A 20,820-nucleotide genomic window follows, 5' to 3' on the forward strand; every position below is an offset into this window, starting at 1 on the left:
GCCATCCCGGCCTTTTTCGTGGGATGGGACCATCGAAACCATCATCTATATATTATAAATTATAAATATACATTTGCAGATGTAGCACGGACGCGCACCAAAATGATGTTTTATCGGCAGTGTCGGAAAGTGAACGTGGCTACGTAGTACCAATTTTGAAAGTGGATGTATATGTATGTACTGGCGCCACTGGCGGTAGCTTTCTGACACATATACATATAAGTTTCTCTCTGATTGTGTATTGCAGTTAGGTTAATCGTTAAAAAATAAATTAAAGGAATCTATCTAAAGTATCATAATAATCTCAGTATCTCAAATAATCTTGACTTATGTTTATATCGAAGATCGAAACATTTGGCGTTGAATCAAATTGGACAATTGATTATGAACTTTCATTAAGGTTATGAAAGGTTTATTTGACGAGAAATAACACGTACTTGCAGCTACAAATGATGAGATACAAACAGAGGGTAAAGTAATATTCGTAACTGTATGCATTGTAGCAATCTTTATGAGCATTGCTGGGTTGAGTAACGTTAAATTTTATTTTTATTTTTATTTTTTCAGAACGTTCGAGGATTACGAAGTGTATTGTACATAAGGAATTTATCTTAGAGACTACGTTACATGAAGATAATCATCGACAATATGAGAAAATATTATCAAGCTGCTTTAGCTGTTACAGCGGTAGTGAGCCTCGTATCTCTGCTCGTCTATAGACACGAATATAACAAGCTCAGGTATGTCTTAGAGGTATTTAATTACTTTGGGAAGCCTGGGCCACGAAGAGCGGATGCGAATTGTACGAACTTTAGTACAAGCTTCACCGTATTCAACGCAAAATTTGACGAACCGATTCCCTCTTGGCAACACCTGGAAGATGATCTGTATGTATATTCCGCGTACGGCATCAACGACAAAGAAATACGAGCGGTTGGGCTTGGAACTGTGAACAGCGTCTCAAATATCCAATGTCTCGTCTTCTTCGAGAATGAGAATAAACCTATATTGGGGAGTTTCAAATTTATTCCCATTGGTAACGCGGTAGTTTCAAGTCTGGGAGAAAATTCACGATACGGAGGATATCATTTTGTTTGTGCGTACACCAGCGACGAGACTCCCACTGGAATAACATTTGTCACAAAGTCAAACAAGTATCTGAATTATGCGCCTATTTTTCCCATAAAAATCCAACCGCGGAGCTTGAGCCACAGCAGGATAGGAATGTGCGTGACGCAATCGTCGATGAAGCCAACAAAGTCAATAGACATGATAGGCTTTATCAGCTTCCACGCGCTGATCGGAATGGATAATTTCATCGTATATGATTCCGGAATTTCAAGCGAATTTAACAGCAGACTAAAAGAAATGGCGAACGATCCAACTTCTTTTTGGAAATTTACGTACACCGTTATCCCGTGGAATTTCCCTTTCATGGAGATCGATCAAAATGTGATAAGAGAAATCATCGAGACAGATTGTTTATATCGTACATATAATAATGCCGCTTACGCCGTTACTCTCTCCTGGAATGAGTATGTAAATTTAAAGTACCATCACGCAACGATTGATCTGTTGGCGGATTTCAAGCAAACCAAATTCAGAGCCGATCGCTACAAGCTGAAAATTATGACTTTTTGCACGCAACAAGCTGACAATAAACCATATGCCAATTCTACACTGACGATATTGAAGAAGACGAAGACCAACATGAATATTCTGGAGGATCATTCTGTTTATATACACAAGCCACACGTAACATTACAGAATTCTCGCGTGTACGTCAAAGAAATAGGAAATGATTTGATCGCTGTGAATCAATATAAGTATTGTAATAATTATAAAGAGAAACGAGAAGTAGAAGATCTCACAATTTTGAGATTTGCCCAAGATATACAAAACTCGTCGATTCTTAGGAAATATCTTGGACTTTACAATATGCTTGATGCAAATATAAAGTGATATTAGAGTTTTGCGTGACTAATCAAATTAGTTAATATTCGCACAAGCTTGGATAATGCTCCATTTGCATACCATTTTATTCATATATATAGATATTTCATAATTATATGCAGTCTTTCATACTAGGTGCCTTAATCGTCACGTCATAGTTATATACAACTAGTCATGACATGATCAGCTATTTTAATATTTTGTATACATCTCGAATTTTGAACTTAAGCAATAATAAAGCATTCCTACTTGTTACTTTCAACTGTTTCACATCTCTATTTCTTATGCCGTGATATATAATAGTAATGAGAATAATATAGAAGTGTGTTAACATACACGGCAATTTTATTATAGATATTATAAAAAATTTTAAACTAATGCTTAATGAAAAAAATAAAATGAAAACTTTGCGTCTAGTTTTTAGACTTTTGTAGTGATTTTAAGCATTGTTGAACTTGAAATTAATATGCAATTATAGGAAATAGGTAACGTACAGTAAAAGAAAAGAACGTAGTAAGAAAAAAAGGTGCTATATTCCTAATAAAAATACATAGAAATTTTATTTTCAAGCGATTTAACATATATTTGGTGTCTAATCGTTACATCATTCAATCTAGGAATTTAGAAAAAGTTTACTTCAGTCGTTGCATTATAGCCGAATTTTGTAAACCAGCCTCTTCGATCGTTTTATCTTCCGCAAGCTCCTTCGTTGGATACACAGTTAACAAACTGAAATCCCTTAGAGCGTACTGAGGTCTCATACTGACGTTGTATGTTAAGAAAAATTTGTCTCTCTGAATCTTTCTCCGAGTCGGCTCTAACTTAGAAAAAAATATATAAGCATTGAATCAATAAACCATTAGATCAAAGGATACGTTATTACATATCGCCTAAGATCAGCGACTGTATGCGACAGGTTGAATTGAGCCTTTACAACACTGCCGTCCGCAAGACGGATCTGTAACGTTGTGGTCGGCTTTGAGGCATCTAGCTCCAGTTCCTTTTTCGCTTGCGCCTCATTGGCGGCTTGATCAGCAGGATCTGTTGCAACCGTCATGCCAACGGTAGCCGGCGATGGACTGAAATATTTGTTATGTTACAGGAATAAAATTTTACAAATACAGAAATCGAATTCGAGATCAATTGTAGAATCATATTCCTAAAAAATAGAACGAGACGAAGCTCTAACGTACCTTCCCAGCATGTGCCCCTTTCCCGAGAAGGCTTTCACCTTGGTTTTCGATGGAACATAAGTCTCGTGACGATGATCCTCCATATCGAGCCGCACTTCCGCACCCTGTACCTGTTGACGAATCTCCGCCGGGATCTCGCCTCGCTTAATGGCATCGAGAAAGTCCCTGTTCTCGACGTCGTCGTACGATCGTATCTCACTGTCGTTTATTGTAAACCCATCCTTCCACAATTTCAGTACGATAAGACCGTTCGAAGATTGTTGATCCGCGTTCGCTCCCATCACCGCTATTGTCACATACAGAATGTAATAAACGTCAGTTTGTCAATTTCTCGTAAAAACAATAAAAAAACGCTTGAGAGAGTCTCTACCTTCGCTATCCGAGCTAGTCTGGCCTAATTTATATCCCGTGCCTCTGAATGTGTTCGGCCTCTGTTGGCCGCCTATCTTGGGCGGATCCGTGGCAAGGGATTGCTCCTGACACGTTTTGAACATGTCGCTGATAATATCCTTCTTCTTCTTTCCCGGTCCCAGTACCTGTTGACCGCTGTGCTCGGAACCGCCGGCGTAAAACGCCTGTCCCTCCTCCTCGTCGGAACTGGTGTCGGCATTCTGTAGATCGTTCAACGTCCCGAATCTGGGCTTCGGTTTGGCGCCCTTCGACTCCGTCGAGTCCGACTTGGCCTGCTTGTTCGACATCGCGCCCGCGTTATCCTCCGATCCCTCCGCTTGCTGTATGTCGAGGCTCTCGGTCACCAGTTCGGCCGGCTCATCGTTCTCGAAGAAGCTGGTGAGGGCGACCTAGAAAGGGGATACTACGTGCCAACGCGTGTGATAAGACCGTCGAAATTTCTCTCCTCGACAATCCTGTTACGGCTCGAGGAAACCTTACGACAGCGTACGACGGCTCGAGCTCCGAGACAAACTTGTGTAATCTTTAAATCCCGCCGGTTAAATGGTTCGCCGTTCGTCGAACGGAATTATATCGTGGAGTCCGGGAGCTGTCGTGAGAGCTCCTAGATTCGGAAAAGGCGAACGCGTCGGGGGGAAGAAGAAGCGCGGCCGAGAAGAGAGTCGCCGAGGAATTAACGACGAGCCCGTTCGCGACGGGCGTGCGCGACAACAGGTTATAAATCTGGTGCCGAGACGCGTATCGAGACACGCGTTTTTCCTGACGGCGCGCGTCGAGGCGTACGAGGCGAGGGAGCTGGGAACCTCGGTCTCCTGGGGTGGGCGCGTTTCGTAAAAATGTGCTGTCTCACCTCGAGCTGCCATGCGGATGACTCAAGGTAAAATAGCGCTCTCTCGGCGTCAACACCAGTTACGTCCGCGAATTGCGAGACCAACTCGTCGTGGCTCGCCATTCTCTGCAAATGTTAAGAAAACTCACGATGTCCGTCCACCGCTTTTCTCTCTCTCTCTCTCTCTCTCTTTCTCTTTCTCGCTTTCTCTCTCTCTCTCTTTCTTTCTGCCTTACGACCCCGGTCGCGAAGCCACGAATCCACCCTGCGTGGTGGCCGATTCCGCAAAGCTAACGCACAACGCACCTCCACACGTCAATTCTCTCGATCTGTCCGCCTGTCATTCCCCTCGGCTCCGCGACTCCGCAGTACAGTCCGCACCCGCACCGCTACGCACGGAATCGAACCGGATGGGAATGTTCTGGAGGAAGTCCGTTCGAACGGACCGCACGCAGAGCGTTCCCGCGCACGTTTTGGGAACGCATTGTTAAATTCATTTATATATAAGTGGATTGAATAAAATCAATAAATTTGTGTAAAATAAATTAATCAAGCTTTACCCCTTTTTATCGCACAGAAAAAAAGTGTCCAAACTTATGTACTCAAATTTAGTTGATTAACGCGTTCATATTGTTGCGTATATACGCAATAAATCTATAATCTTATAAGAATTTCAATTTTTTTATTTCAATTTTTTTTCTTGCAAGTTTTCTTCGTTTAACGTAAATATATTTCAATAACTTCTTGTTCACATTAATATATTCAATAAATGTCAATAAATTCTTTACAGTGACCAAATTTTTTAAAAAGGATTTGAAAGTTAAATTGATTATCGATTTAAAGTATGTGGATTTATTGCTCTAACAAAAAAGAATGATCGGCGCGCAGTTTATTGAATTGGAAAAAGTACAATTCACACAGAAATTCTATTATTAAGCTACCAAGATCCAATCCGACAGAAAATAACATCTATATTTCTAACTTCTCAACCAGTTGCACTCTTCTTTACATATATCCAAGTTCCAAGTAGACTCGACGTAACGCGCTTTGCGATAGCCTTCCTCATTATTCTCTAAACACTCGAAATAGCAATCGTGATTACAATCAGCAAATTATATTTTTAGAATCTTTAATAATATAAATTATTGCAACAAAACCTGTATTAATCTCTCTTCAAATAATATAAATTAATTATTGTATCTTAGACCGACTGAGAGATTAGATTAGATTGAGGATAAAGTACCCAATCTTTATTTCATTTCACGAGAAATATTATAATTAAAGCTAGGAGCGCGCAAGGAATTATAAATTATTTCTCAATTTGACAGAATAATGCCGTGCCACATTTTATCCAATGTACGTGCGACTTATCAGTCTCCAAGGGCACGCTCGTAACGTAATTCCTCATTTTTGTCCTCGCGTCGGTATCCGCTCCGTCGAATCGCGTCGGCGAGACGTATACAGGGCATTCGTACACATCGTCAATAATTCTCCTTTCTCCGCTAAATGCAAGACGTATCGGCGGCATGTCGTGCCAGAATACGTTCGTCAAGCTTTCGATTAATACACGCCTCTGCGTGTCCCATCGGGCGCCAGACAAATGTAAACCTTGAATGCAATAAACGTCCGCGTCCCCTTCGTCACACGTAATAGAATCGCCGTTCGTCACTTTGAGATTCAACGCGACTTGCTCGGCGGGCAGGCCGCGACGTCGCGAGAACGCGAGGAGAGCCGCGGAGAGAAATCTTTTGCAGCAAGACAGCGCGTCGAGGTGGATCGCGCGAGGTAGGTCGCCGTCGCGCCAACGTCGCACGAAGTTTACGCGCTTCAAGAGCATGCCGATGTAGCTCGGTAGACGTCCGGTCGCGATGCCGACGTCGATCAGCCTCCAGACGCCCGGAACTTCGTTGTTGCGTATTTCTCTCGACAGATCTTCCAAAGATTCGGTCAAAATCGTCTCGCCGTTCAGCGCCGATTTTAAATTGCTCAAGGAGTCTGCGATCGTCGACAAAATCCTGTTGATCAATTCAGCCTCGTGGATGAGAATCGCGTTTAACGGCTCGCTCGAGATCGCGGGATGTCTATCGCGTATCTCGTTGATGTTGAACAACGCGGGCAATCTACCGCTAATCTCGTCAATTGCTTGCAGTGCCCGATCTTGTATAACTTGATGATGATCGAGCGATTTGATTTGGTCCAGGCGAGATATCGATTCCAGGAATTCCCTGGCGATAGCTGTGTCTTTTGTAACAAGGGCGTTCTCGTCGCAGGCAAAGGCTTCCGCCGACGCATCCAGTTGCATATCGCTAATGTGCGTGATGATATCGCGATACTCGCATCTCTGCGGTACTGAATATTCTATGTAGTTAGAAAATGAATATTCAGCATCCTCGATGACGCGGGGGTCGCAGAAGGAGTTCAGCAGGTGTCGCAGACACCTCTGATCAAGGCGATCCGCGATTTTCCCGCCGTAGTTACATTCCCCGATCAGATAAAGCAGCGTGCCGAACGGCACGTTCTCGGTTTCGTTAATTAAGCTCTGCAGCTGTCCGATGGACATTTCGAAGTCGGTGTAATCGAAATCGTACGGGACGTTCCATCCCTGCGGCCCGAAGTGCCTTCTCTCTCTGACGATTCCGTGGAAGAAGCAGAGCCCATACAGGAGCTTGGAGAACTCCTTGTCCCTCCCGGGACATCCCTCGAAAAATTCCTTGCTTCTTATCGGCTCGGATCGATACGCTCTCAACAAGCTCTGCTTCAGCCGCAGCGGCTCGTCGTACGCGATCTTCACGCTGTTTTGCAGGATGCCGATGGGGAGGTCCGGAGTGGAATAGCTGGAGAGCCACAGTCGAAAGTCCAAGGATGTACCGGACAGATTCAGATTCTCGCAGATTCGCTCGAGTCGCGGTATCCACGACGCGGCGTGATGGCAGTTTTGCAAAAATATCCATCCACCTTCCCTTCGCGCCCGTTCCACGAGGATCTCGGCGCGGGCCTGCTGCCCGTCGCCCATGGACAGGGAGATGAATTTCGAGGTGTATCCTCTCGCGCTCGCGTAGGTAGAGACGAGCGACAGGGGCGAGGCGTAGCTCGGCAGAATAAATATAATCGGCGTGAGGCAGCTGGATTCCGCGTAGGACTCGGATATCTGAAGGCGAGGATAGGAATTGAACACGTCCTCCATGGTGTCCTCTATTAGCCGTATTATTTCCACGATAATCTTGTCGCACCTCACGATCTTGATGATCATCAGTTTCTGAAACCGTGTCAGATTGTTGGCCCACGAACTCGGTGTCAAGTGGCTTTGAAACGGTGTCGCGTTGCAATATTTCTGCCAGGCTGCGCCGTTGGCGCGAAAATCACTTGCAAGTTCGTGCAAATTGGACACCGCGCTGCTCAATCTGCAAATTTGTCTCCATTTGTCCGTCGGTAACCAATCCGGCCCTGGCTCCAAGATCGCGTCGCAATCCTCCGAGCCTGAAGAGACGAAGTGTTCAACCTCCTCCCGCGTAGTCTGCCGAGCGTCTATCAAAACTTTTACGCACAGCAAAAAGGAATATAAAAGCTTGTGCTTTTCGAAGAGCGACCTGCAGACGCTAGAATGAAGGTTCCTCGTGAACGAAGACTTGAGGAACTGCAGTCGTTTTTCGAGAACGACGCTCCGGCTCGAAGTCTCGATCGAGGTAATGTACAACTGAATAAACCAGGAGAATGAAAATCGGTACATGTGATTCAAATTGGACAGGGTGGTCAGCGTGCAGAATAAACCCGCGCAGTGATCGGCGAACTGCAGGTACGCGTCTCTGAACTTGTCGATGTCCTCTGCCATTGCTCTGGCTGCTGCCTGCTTCCTCACGATGTCCATAGTGAGATTCTTGGAGGAATCTAAGATCTGTATCGCGTTTTCGTCCTCCAGGATATTCGTGGTGGTCGACGAGAGGGTGCTCAAGATGTTGGCCTCTTGTTGTTGAAGAACTTTCTTGTTAGCGGCATCTTGAACGCGGAGCGCTTCAAATTTCTCCTGAAGCTCCGGTTTCTCTTTCGAGACAACGATGTCCAGAAGCTTATCCCGAAGAGTCCCGTCTGGCATCGAGAAGTCGATTATGGTAAGTTTCCCGAAGACATCGATCGTATAATTTGGATTAGACAGTCTCGTGGTGATGTAAAATCGAAAGTTTTGCGAATATCTCACAGATTTAGCCCCGATATCTATGTACCAGTTTTCATTTTTATAAATATTCTTCAACAGGATTGGTTCCAGTGCAATTTCGAGTTCCTCCCCGACATTTTCTAACAAAACTGGGTTACCAGTTTCAATATTTCGTTCGATGACCGACATATAATCGGAGTCCGTCAGTTTAACGATTTTCAAGTCATTTTTCTCTTCCATTTTCTTGATCCATTGATTTATCTGATTCTGCGAGTCGATGAAAAGGCACCATTGTTCCGAATTATTCAGAATGATGGCATTTTCTATCGCGAAACGATTTTTCGATAGGCCGCAGAGCTGCCAATGATTGATCTCGATTTCCACGCCAAGAACACTTATGAAATCATATGTTTTAGTGTATAGTATCTTAGAAGCCTCCATAAATTCTTTCCACTTGATCAACATTTCATCGCGAAAGGAGGTGTTGTACGGCGCCATATAAGCTATTATTCCACACGAAAATAACATGTCGCCCACGAGACTGTCGTAATTCATTTGAAGATTATGAGCGCACTGCATCCAGTGGCTCTTCTCGCCTCCCAGACTGGCGATCAGCTTCTCCGCCTTGACCAGCTTGGCGGTGCACGTCGCCACTTCCATCTCCAGGTTCAGTTTCTTCTGCAGCGTTTGCCGCAGACTGTCATTCAGCGCCGCCAGTTTCGCGTTCAGGGCGGCCAGGGTCCGTCGTTTCTCGTTCAGGAACGCCTCGGCCTCGTCGCACTCCGTTTGCGCCTCCGCCAGTTTCTTCTTCTTGGGAGCGACCACCTTCGCCACCTCGTCGTAGGACACCATGGCGCGGACCCACTTGCAGAGACCCTCGGCGGCGCTCGACGCTTTCGCGACTATATGTGGCATGAAACTGTTGTCCGTCATGTACGTCTTCTTGATGATCTGCATCACCGCGGGCGCTATGTTATCCTTGTCGTAATCCTTCAGGTTCTGCAGGAAGTTCATGTCGCCCAGAATGCGCTTGCTCGGGCCCCAGTAGTCCGTGAATTTCTTCCCGGTGGCCGGGTCGATGCTGCGATCCGGGGGAACGCCCAGCATCACGCAAACGGCGGCCATCACCAGCTTGATGGTATCTGGGGGATTTTTCATCGCTTTCACCAACGTGATGTCGGTCGGCTTCAGCGTGTTCAGCGCGATTACCGCGTCCTCCAGGATCGGTATCGCAACGGCGAGATCAGCCTCGCATTCGGTTTTCAGGGTGCCCGCGATCTCCGCCTTCTTATTCGCGATTTCCTCTTCCTGCTTCACTTGAATCGTAGCTCGCTCCACGGTAATATTTTCATTTTCCACCTCTTTCATAGTGATCACGGTCTGTTGAGCGGACAGCTCCAATTGGGGCTTCAGGATCGTCAGAGTGGCCTTCATCTGCTCGACTTGCTCGGCCGCCAGTTCCAACTTTTCCAATCCCGCTACGTATCCGTTCCGTGTCGCGACGATTTCCTCCTGCTTCCTCGACGTCAGTTGCATGTACAGTTTGAGCATGTGCAGAAAGGCCGACGACGTCACGTGAATGCTCCTACCGAACATCTCGCGATATTTCAAACTTATTTCCTTCGCACTGTTGTGGAATTGCACGCAGACTCTCGCTGCGTCAGCTTTAACTTCTTCCCGCACGTTAACATGCCTCATATGCCTCACGGCGATCTCTAAGAGCGCCTGATCGGGCCAAACCTGATAGCAGTTCACCGCGCAGTGTTTCGCTAAGTTAGGATACGAGCACAAATATGTTCTGAATGCGGCGCTGGTAGGACTGAAGCAGAGCACGAAGTGCAATCTGTTCTTGCACTGATCTATGAAATAGGTCATCACCGAACGCGCACTGAGTTCTGCGTTTCGGTCACCATCCTGGGCGTGCAGTCGCGTCATCTCGATTATACTCTGCTTGTCCTCGGCGGAGAACAAGTCGGGTAGCTCCCCGGTGCTCAACAGGCAGCTAATGTCGCTTAAAAACGCGTCCTTTATCTGCCTTTCGTTCATAAAGTATGTAACGTCCTTCCGTAACGCTCCGCATTCCCGTAGGACTCTTCTTAATTCATTTCTCCACGCGTCCATGTCGTAACAGGACTCGACGGTGGTTTCAAATAAGGGTTGCTGCTGCATGAAAGCAGCCAGAGTGGTCGTGGACTTCCTGCCGGTACCCGCGGTAGATATCATTAACGCGTTTCCGCCCGGGGTACTCAGGATTCGTGAAACTTTGATCAGAGATTCCAACATGTAACGACATACGACGACGTTGATTTTTCTTTTAGAGCTAGCGTTGTATTCGTCCAAGGAAGCGAGGACTTTGTTCTTCAGAGCTTCCAGAGAACCGATTTCCTCGTACCGTCTGCACTTGCCGCTCTTCTCCGTGTCCATGAAATTCCCGAACATCAGATCGCTGAAGCTGTCCTTGGTGATCTGATTTTCGAATTTGGGCAAGTGATCGAAGGCGACCTCGAAAGAGTCCTTGAAGTTGCTCTTCACTGCGTCGCGGATTTTCAGGAAAAGCCACTCCTTGTCACTCTCGTCTAGCATACGATCGCCGAACACGCGTAAGATCTCGTGCACCCACAGTCGAATGAACGTTATCTTCGTCTCCACCGATTCCTTCTGAATCAGGCCGCATCCGTTGATCACTCTGGATATATCCCTCAGGTCAAAGTAGTAGTACAGTTTGCTGGGCACAGGCCGCAACGTCTTTATTACGGACTTGTAAACGTCAATCGTCGCGTTCACCATGCTGGTCGCGCTTCCCGTGACGTCTGCCGCGAACAAGTTCTTCTTTAAATTAGCAAGCAGCACATTAAAATATGTTCTGAATATATTATCCGTCGTAGGAGCAGGAATCGCGTAGGTGTTAAAATGTCTCAAAAGTCTAGGAGGTACGCTCCCGTTGATTTTTCCCGCGGTAACCGCGAGCGTGAACATAATGTCCTGTACGAACACCTTATTTAATTCATCCGTGTCGTAACAGTAACCGTAACTGAGTAGTTGACGTAAGAGATCAAATACGGGCCGTGCCTCTGATTTTTGCACGATCGCTCTATTCAAGTCGTCCACAAAGTTTACGCAGAATTGATTTCTTCCCGGCCCGTAGGCGGTACGTCGTATTTTGTTTAACTTGGAGAGCAATAATCTCTGCGTTCTGGTTACCGTGATCATCGAGGTAAAACTAAAAACATTGGAGAGGCAATTTTCCGGCAACTTGTTTCTCAGAAGATCGTACATGATACTCGTCTTGCCAACGGAAACGTCGCCGTACAAGAGGAAAGGCTTCCGGTATTTAATGTGCTTCAAAAATATATGACTGTATTTCATACTGTTGACGCTCGGAATGTAAATTTGATTGAAGTTACGTATCTCGGGGATTTTTTCGCTTTTCAGCAGATCGCCCCAGTACTTCCAGTTCCCGACACCTTTAAAGATATAGAAGTTGTCTTGGATTAAACCCTCGGTAGGCAGCGTTACGTCGAAATGTTTAATTATGTCGGGTTTCGGATGCTCTTTTTCTGTGCCATTCCAGAATGTAACGCAGAAAGCGTTGAATCTAGTTTGCGAATCCTCGATCAGGTTTCCACCCAGTCCCCAAACAATAGCTAAGATTAAAGCGGCTTGTGCCCATATGGCAAAGTGATTGTCCTTTCCCTTATCCCCTGCGACATTTTCACAGGCGTCCCTCAACAATATTTCAAATAAATTTACGGTCGACGTAACAAGATGTAATTCCCGATCTGTCGGTATATCGCCATTTTCCCTTAAATAATTAAGACACGGGTCTATCGCCCAATCGAACAGAGCACGTAGCATTTCGTTATATCCATCGTAAAATGGTTTCGTGATGTGAGACAGCACGTACGGTCTCCAGCCAATAGAGTGCGTATCAACATAGATTATTCCGCACCGTGATATTATACTGGGTGAAATTTCTACCGTGCTCGTCGTTTCAAAGATAACGGACATTGATTCCGTCGTAGGAAATCGTTCTCCAGATGTCAAATACAACATTTTATTCTCGTCGAGAATCGTATACATGTTTTCCATCCACGTGCCGCTTAAGTCTCCGTCAAGCACCAACCATTTGCGGTCTGTTGAGGTGTCCTCCGCAAAGCGACGAAATACAGCGGTGCACAAACCGTCCTTCCAAATGGCAGACTTATCGCAGAGATGTCCGAAGAGCGCGTCGCTATCCACCACTCCCGGCACGACTGTTTCGAGTTTCACGGTGGCGCCAATTTTACTTTTTTGCTCGTGCAACAACGATAACGTTTCAGCGAGTGTGCGTAATATTTCCGTCTTTCCACCCGAGGGATTACTGATGAGTATAAGACCGCGACGAACGTACATTAGCTCAATGATCTGTATAGCTTTTAACTTGAAGACCGTATGCAACGTCAGAAGTCTCTTTGCGCACACGCTTTCGAGAGCGTTTAGAATCGCCGAACAATCGAAAGGTAGCACGACGGTCTGAGGAAAAACATCTTGCATGATACTCTGGAAAATCGGTATATCGGTGTTACATAACTGCGGAATATTTATCTGTATCATCGAACGCAGCAGCAAGGTGTATTCCTCGTTTTCGTCTGGGATATTTCGCTTCATATTAATTGCAGTCGCGACGACGGTCTTGAGTGACGACGTACTGAAGTCGTAATGGCGCTTCTCTCCCAGATGTTCGGATAATAATTTATAACCGACAGCTAGCTTCACCGCCAGATTTCTCGCGTGAAGAAATCCTCCAGCGAAGAGTTCCATTTCGGCAATCCTGTCAATATCCGGCGCCATCATTGATACGGAACGAAAGAGAACCTTCAAGTTATCCGGCAAATCAGCGTGCTGCCCCGATTGCTCCGAATTGACGTTAACGCATATGTTTCCGGAGGCATTTAAATTCAAGTTGCAACCTTCGAAGTTTACGATCTTCGAATTAGACGACACCGCTTGCTTCATCTGCGTGAGATTCTGAGCGATGGCCGACAGCAATTCTAGTCTCAGTTGGTTGAAGTTCTCGAAGCAAATCCACGCTCCGCAAGAGATCATTCCTTTAAATGTCCGTATCACGCAATCATAAGAGACGCTGTCGCTGCAATTGACGACGTAAGACGGCTTCGCGATAGCTCTCGTCAGACTTTTGATCGTTTCCGTTTTCCCGGTGCTTGTCGGACCTATAATACTACTGTACAAATGATAACGATAAGCTTGCAATACAGTACGAAAGCACCTATCGGTTAAGGGAGTGTTGACAATATTCTGTTGATAATAGTTATATTCGTATCCGTATTTAATTGTCGTATCGAATACTGATACTTTGACAATTTTGTCGTTGCAATAATATCTCAATTGCGCGACCCATTCGAAGTCTGTCCGTTTAACAATATTTTTTTCCAACAGCAGCTTTATGATTTCTTTATGAGCCGACGTGATAATGACCAATGACGTCAACAGACTCCTCCGCCTTCGCGTTAAATCACTTTTCAATTCGTTGGTTATCGAAATTATCCCGTCGGTGTATGTCGCGAATAAAGAGTTTAACATCGTGATATTTAATGGCGCAAGACATTTTTCTACCGAGCAAGTCCAATAAAGTTGCAAACTACAAATGATCGCCATGCTTGGGAAACTGTTTGCAGGAAGAAACGTTGAATTTCTATCGACCAAGGAATGATATTGCAGAATGTTTTTGTGAATTGCGTCCTTCATTTCTTTTTCGAGCAAAATTAACCATTGCTCTTCGCACTTGGCGTCAGGGGATAAAGAAATGTTATTATTTAGATACAAGATCTCTCCGTAATGCCCAATAATGCCACGAATGCAGTTGGATTTGTTAAATTTCAACCGTTCTATACCAGCGAAACATTTCTTCACGAGCGTATGCAGTTTCCCTGCGTCAATCGATTCGAATAATATTTTCTGAACCTCTGAATCTTCGAGGAAAAAGAATCTCGCGAACGACAGTCTTTTAATATCTAAGTAATCCTTTACACCTTTGATCGCTTTCTCCATTTTCTCGTTAGCTTCATTTAAGATCTGTAGCAAATCTGACGATTTTTTTATTTCAAGAAAGCTCGGATTTTCCATGAATCTCTTATTAACGTTTAGCAAAACGTTCGTCCCTTCCGAATATAACGAAGTTTCTCGACTTAAACGCGTTTCTATTTTTGGATAAGAAAATATCGGCTCTAAGTATAGTTTACGGTGTTGCACTCGCGTCCACTGGTCAAGGGTTTCCTGGATCCTCGCGAGAACGGCGAAAAAGTCAATTAAGTCCGACAATATCGGCTTCACGAAATGCGACGCTCTCATCTCCTCAATCTTGACGAGGTGCTCGCTGAGCAGAGTTTCGATGTCGTTCGCGTGTTTGAAAGATACCATACCGGATTCCGCATCGGTCGTCGACATCTCGAACGACATCGGCTCCCACGCCCTAATCATCTCGGCCAGTTCCCGCTGAAGACGAAGCTCCTTGTTGGCGCCCAAGCTTATCGCCTTGTACCTGTCGATGTTATCCATCAGGTTCATGTCGATCATTTTCCTCAGAGTCGTTCCCGCGTTCGGCGTGAGATCGAAATCGCATATCGCCGACATCTCCCTCCAATGGCGCGCATTCAGTGCCGGATTGCACATGCAAATCGCGAGCGGCACGTAAACCTTGAACTCGTTAACATTATTGAGCGCTTGCCAGCACAATTTCAGCGGCGCGGGCTGCTGCATCGGGTCGGGATCGTCGGCGATGCCGGAAAATTTGTACGACTTGTTCGCCGTCGCGTCCATCTTGATGCGCGACTTCATCGTCTTGCCCATGTCCGTGATCTCGTCGAAGTAATACGTAGTTTTCCTCTCGATAACGGAGGAGTCTAGGCATTCGAACGGACCGTTCAGCCACACGGAGCTGTCCCTTCGCCACTGATGTACGGTAAATATAAGCTTGTAGAACGGCATGATCGTTTCCTTCAGCTCGATTATCTTCGGAAACTCCGTTTCGGGAAACTTGAAAAGCCTCTCCTCCGAATTAATAACTTGCATCTCGTCGTCTATACGGTTGTACTTCTTGATCAGATCCTCGTAATGCTCCGCGTATTCTCCGACCTTGCTGACGTCGTCCATGTCGTCCAGGATGACAAGCTGCGGGAACATCGCGTCGACCTCCGAGTTTAACGTGTTTATTCGCCGTTGAAGATCCTCCTCCAGCTCGCTCTTCATAGCCTCGCACAGCGTGTTGTTCTGCGCGAACACCGGCTGGATATCGTGCAGCCAATTGATGGTGGTCTTGTTTAAATCGATGTGCTCGTCGGTCAGTATAGTAATCTCCAACAGTTTGCTCAGCATACATATCGATTCTCGTATCTTTCGCTCCTGTTCCTTCATCAGCACTCTCGAAGCTCGCGACATACGTTCGCTCAATTGTATCAAGGAATTTGCGTCCCTCGGAATGTCCAGCGCGGTAGATCTCAGATCCTCAAAGTCCGAACAGATCGAGCGATTGAAGTCACGATGATACTCGACGAGCTCCGCGGTGAGAACGTTTATAACGTTGCGGCAGATCTGCCTCAAGGATTCTTTGGCGCCGCTTTGCTCCAACTTTCCCACGTTGTAGTACAAATTCGAAAGCATGGAGTTCGTTTTGCCGAGATACTCGTTGTACCTGCATATGTGCTCGAAGTAAACGTCAAAATTCGGTTGTTCGGAAGTCAAAGATGATATTCGATTCTTGGCGCTCGACGCGCATATATCGCTAAAATCCACGAAGACGTACGCCACGTGCTTGCTCATAGGTCGAAACAGCGCGTCTAATATTTCCTGCAAATTACGATGGGACTTCTCGACGAACCAGTCGGGAAGAGCTATCTTTATGTACCTTTCCCTCGCTTTGACGTTCAACCATTCTTCCAACGGTATCAGATCCCGCGCGATACCTTCGATGCTACGGATAATGTTGTGATACGTCGAGAAGACCTCCCCTATGTCCGGCTTAGTTACGAGCCGGTCACTTTCGCACACCAGCTGAAATTCGATTTGCGGACAGAAACGACCGTCCTCCATGGTGTCTATTACGTGATCGATCGATCTCATCATCACGCTGATAATCTGCTGAACGAATACGTTCGTGAGGCATCGCATGAATTCGGACAGGCGTCTCGCGGAGACGCTTCTCAATAATTTCGATCTCTGCACGGCTTTAAATGTCTCGGTGTAAAATTGATTGGTGATCGCTAAAGAGCCCCTCTTAATATCTTTAACGGTCATATCTTGAAAACAGCGCAGCGTCAACATACCGAGCTCGTGGTAACGTCGGAAGTCGCAAATTACCGCGGGTAGAAGACGATACGCCGTGTTCATGATATGTCTGATTATCGGACAGGAGAGAAAGTATCTCTTGGCGAACGAATTACGACGCTGTAAAAATATTGCGCGATCATATGCTTTATCGCTCTCGATGACGTGTCGCGTCGAGCCAGCAGGAACGTCGCGCTCTTCGCAAGCAACGTGTTCCCGCCTGTACACTTTGCAGGACAGTATGGATTTTAACACGAAGTCTTTCATATTTTCAATGTAAATATCGTTCACTTCATCCAACACTGAGTTTATGAAAGAGAAATGTTTTCGCCTGTCCGCGCGAGGTATCAAGTCTAATATGTTTCTTCTCCATTCTGCTGAAAATTCCGGGATATAAATATTTCTTATGTAATCTTTTAATCGGACACGGTTCGGCTGATTGGAATCTGGATATTGAGACACCGCAAAAGTTGACTCCAAATTCCATTCCATATTCGCGAACACGTTTCTGCTAGGACGCTCGCTGTTTACTCCGCGGAAATTTTTAATCGATTGCTTCGCAATAATTTTATAAAATATTGCTAATAAATGTTAAACATCCATTTTGTCGGTAATTATGGATAAACGGTAAATACACTTAAAACACAGTTATAAATTATTATCGAGCAGCTTCCTCTGCTATTTAAGAACAAGCTTACAAAACTAAGTTTCTTGGATACTACGTATGTTTTATCAATAGTGAGTCTATACTTTGGACGCACGTGCAAAGCAGAAATAGCAGAATTCCGGATAATAATTTTCATGTTAAAATTGAAATTTAGATTTTTGAGATAAATTATTTATTTATTGTAAAGTGCTGCGTTATTTAAATATATTGAAGTCTATGATACATTATTTGGGCCTAAATTTTATTTTTTAATTATATATATATGTAAATGTGTAATACTATTATCAATAATAAATGTAACATCATTAATATTGATAATCCTATTGTTTACTAATTGGTACTCAATTATTGTTTTAAAATAGTGTCATATGAACAGCTGATTGGAAACATCCGCCATCTATTGGAAACTTGAATAGCTAACAATACATCGGATGTTTACTTGACTCCAGTCCAGTCGGTCCGCTCTTCTTCGCGTGTGTTTACGCGTCTCCGTGCTCGATTGTAACAAGAGGTTATAAATATGAGTAATATTTATATACAAGAACCGCCTACAACGGGCAAGGTAAGCGTGAATTATTTTACAAGTAAATGAAAAATTATGAACAAAGTCATAAGATAATCTATAAATTTTTTTTCGAATAAAAAGCTGAATTAGAGCTAACATGAGAATATGGTATAACTTAACTCCCTTTACTTTACCTCTCTTTACCTTAGTTTATTATATTTATTATTATCGTACAAAGTATTTGAATAAATGATATGGCTTCAAGTTTTAATTTACTTTTCTATTTCGACAAATACAGGTGGTAATGAAAACAACGGTTGGCGACATAGATCTGGAATTATGGACGAAGGAGGCTCCCAAGGCTTGTCGAAATTTCATACAGCTTTGCATGGAGGGTTATTATAACGGTACGATATTTCACAGAATCGTAAAAGGGTTTATAGCGCAAGGTGGAGATCCGACAGGAACGGGAGAAGGCGGTGAGAGCGTATATAAGCATCCCTTTAAGGTACAATTATATAATTAATTTCAGCTGGATATATATTTCTTGCTTGTATTCTTAGTTTGACAATTATTATTTATATTATTTATTCGCAGGATGAATTTCACACAAGATTACGTTTTTGTCGGAGAGGATTGCTCGCTATGGCCAATGCTGGCAAAGACGACAATGGTTCCCAATTCTTCTTCACGCTTGGCGCAACACCCGAGTTACAAAATAAGCATACTATCTTCGGTAAAGTCACTGGCGAAACAATTTACAACATGCTCAAGTTGGAGGACGCACTTGTAGATGAAGTAAATATTTAACATATGTATATACTTTATTTTTACATAAAAATAGATTGATGTATAATTTTATAACAAATATTTAATTTTTAGAATGACAGACCTCAGTATCCACACAAAATTTTAAGAACAGAGGTCTTAAATAATCCATTTCAAGATATTGTCCCAAGAATAGTATCTGAAAAGAAGGAAAACAAGGAAAAAAAGAAGAATAAGAAGACTGGTGTAAAGTAAGATAAATATATAGCTGTTTTTAAATAATAAATGTCTATGTCTTGTTTTATACATTTGCAAATGTGTTAGGAATTTCAAACTGCTATCGTTTGGGGAGGAAGCTGAGGAAGATGAAGAGGAGTCATCAGTTTTAAACAAACAATACAGCGGCAAAGGAAAATCAGCGCACGATTGTTTATCTGATCCAAAGTTAAGCTCACAATCTGTGGTTGAATCTACTGAACCACCAAATAAAAAAATTAAAGGGGATCGCAACAGCGATTGCGAGAGCGATGAAACACGAACTCCGGAAGAATTGGCTGCTTTAAAAGAAGAAAAACAGTAAGTTACATAAAAATAAAATATTATTTAACAAAACAGTTATTCTAATATTATGTATTGTAATAATAGAGCTATGAAGGAGAGGATCAAGAATAAATTAAAGGATTCTAAAAAGATTTCCCAATCAAAACCGATAATCGAGAACGATGAAGCAAAAGCTGAAGATACAAACGAAAACGGAGGGGGCGAGTCGGACTCGCAAGTGCGCAACCGGACTTCCTTCTCTAACGAGCAGATAGACAGCCTCGAGAAAGAATTCGAGCGGACACATTACCCGGACGTGTTTGCACGGGAGCATCTCGCCGAGAAGATCGGATTACCTGAGGAAGGTATCCAGGTGTGGTTCAGTAATCGCAGGGCGAAGTGGCGTCGAGAGGATAAATTACGGAACCAGAGGAGGGCCGTCGTCGATCAGGTGGTCGCCGCGGAACCCGATGAATATTATTTGGGAAAAGATCGAGATGAAGAACGCAAGAAAAAGGCGTATGTGATAAAATAGATTTGTATTTTTAGAAAAAAAAAATTACAAGTATTTATATTGTTTAAAATTTAATTTGCAGCGAAGCAATAAGGCAAGAAATACGTGATCTAAAGCGCAGCGTAAGAAATGAGAAGAAAGCGAAGGTAGATGAAAAGCAACAAACTGAGAAGGAAGAAAATGAGTCTGAAGTAATGAGAGAATACACAGAGCTCTATGAGAAATATAAAACTAAGGACAAGTTGCCTAAGAAGGGCAAAACGCGTGAAGATTTTATAATGGGATTATATGGACAATTCAGGAGTAACCTTCAAAACGTCAAGGATAACGCGAAGGATAATACCACGAGTTCCGATAAAAAGACGTCGAAAGATATCGAGGATGACGATGATGATGATCCGGATGATAAATCTTCGTTGTACACACACGTTATGCGCTGCGAGGAGACGACTCCGGTGCTCGCCAAGGACGCCAGCACGAAGGACGATGATTGGTTTGAAATCTACGATCCTCGAAATCCATTGAATAAACGACGAAGGGGAGAGAACTCCAAGTCTAAAGACGACAAAAGTGGCAGGAATTATTCCCGTCATAAAAATGATTCATAATTATTGCATAATATAATTAATGATTTTTAATTAATTGAATATTTAGCACACGAAGAGCAAGTGTACATAGAAACTGAAAATTTATGTATGAATGATATGTCGCTAAAATATATTTCTCGAACATATTCGTCAGTCTTGAATTTATTAAGAATATAGCATCACAGTTATTTCGTTAATAAAAAGTGCAATTCTCGCTATTTTGTTTTTATTTAATTATCTGCAATTAAATAATTTTGTTACCTAAGCACGTTTACTTTCGGTTACTTTTGTGCGCTGTGTTTTACATTCGGCATTGTCGACTTGCTCATTGTCAATAGCTGCTAAACGTACGTATGTGAGAGACAAAGAGAGAAAGAGCAAGAC

At 43.9% G+C, this 20,820-nt stretch overlaps 4 protein-coding genes across 6 annotated transcripts; 2 read left to right on the plus strand and 2 right to left on the minus strand.

The window, feature by feature from the left end:
- Positions 1–190: 190 nt before the first annotated feature.
- LOC139809299 (uncharacterized) lies at positions 191–3,384 on the plus strand. Of its 2 annotated transcripts, none has more exons than XM_071772081.1 (2): positions 191–475; positions 568–3,384. In XM_071772081.1, exon 2 carries the CDS (start codon positions 628–630, stop codon positions 1,960–1,962), a length of 1,335 nt encoding a protein of 444 aa, XP_071628182.1. In that variant the 5' UTR covers positions 191–475; positions 568–627; the 3' UTR covers positions 1,963–3,384. The 2 variants fall into 2 exon arrangements, with proteins under 2 accessions (XP_071628182.1, XP_071628181.1); XM_071772080.1 differs by having other exon boundaries at positions 191–470.
- LOC139809300 (NSFL1 cofactor p47) lies at positions 2,468–4,820 on the minus strand. 2 transcript variants are annotated; one of them, XM_071772082.1, is made up of 6 exons: positions 4,693–4,744; positions 4,408–4,512; positions 3,517–3,946; positions 3,147–3,432; positions 2,829–3,032; positions 2,468–2,715 (listed from the first exon to the last, which is right to left on the minus strand). In XM_071772082.1, exons 2-6 carry the CDS (start codon positions 4,507–4,509, stop codon positions 2,586–2,588), a joined length of 1,152 nt encoding a protein of 383 aa, XP_071628183.1. In that variant the 5' UTR covers positions 4,510–4,512; positions 4,693–4,744; the 3' UTR covers positions 2,468–2,585. The 2 variants fall into 2 exon arrangements, with proteins under 2 accessions (XP_071628183.1, XP_071628184.1); XM_071772083.1 differs by lacking the exon at positions 4,408–4,512 and having other exon boundaries at positions 4,693–4,820.
- Positions 4,821–4,949: 129 nt separating this feature from the next.
- LOC139809294 (dynein axonemal heavy chain 7) lies at positions 4,950–17,876 on the minus strand. Its single transcript, XM_071772073.1, has one exon. The coding sequence runs from the start codon at positions 17,345–17,347 to the stop codon at positions 5,696–5,698; it is 11,652 nt and encodes a 3,883-aa protein (XP_071628174.1). The 5' UTR covers positions 17,348–17,876; the 3' UTR covers positions 4,950–5,695.
- Positions 15,354–20,654, plus strand: LOC139809298 (spliceosome-associated protein CWC27 homolog). The gene is made up of 8 exons (XM_071772079.1): positions 15,354–15,494; positions 17,885–18,084; positions 18,326–18,535; positions 18,625–18,825; positions 18,910–19,046; positions 19,120–19,371; positions 19,441–19,854; positions 19,932–20,654. The coding sequence occupies exons 2-8, from the start codon at positions 18,043–18,045 to the stop codon at positions 20,455–20,457; spliced, it is 1,782 nt and encodes a 593-aa protein (XP_071628180.1). The 5' UTR covers positions 15,354–15,494; positions 17,885–18,042; the 3' UTR covers positions 20,458–20,654.
- Positions 20,655–20,820: the final 166 nt, after the last annotated feature.

The sequence above is a fragment of the Temnothorax longispinosus genome, chromosome 3 (genome assembly GCF_030848805.1).
Source record: "Temnothorax longispinosus isolate EJ_2023e chromosome 3, Tlon_JGU_v1, whole genome shotgun sequence".
NCBI classification, from domain to species: domain Eukaryota; kingdom Metazoa; phylum Arthropoda; class Insecta; order Hymenoptera; family Formicidae; genus Temnothorax; species Temnothorax longispinosus.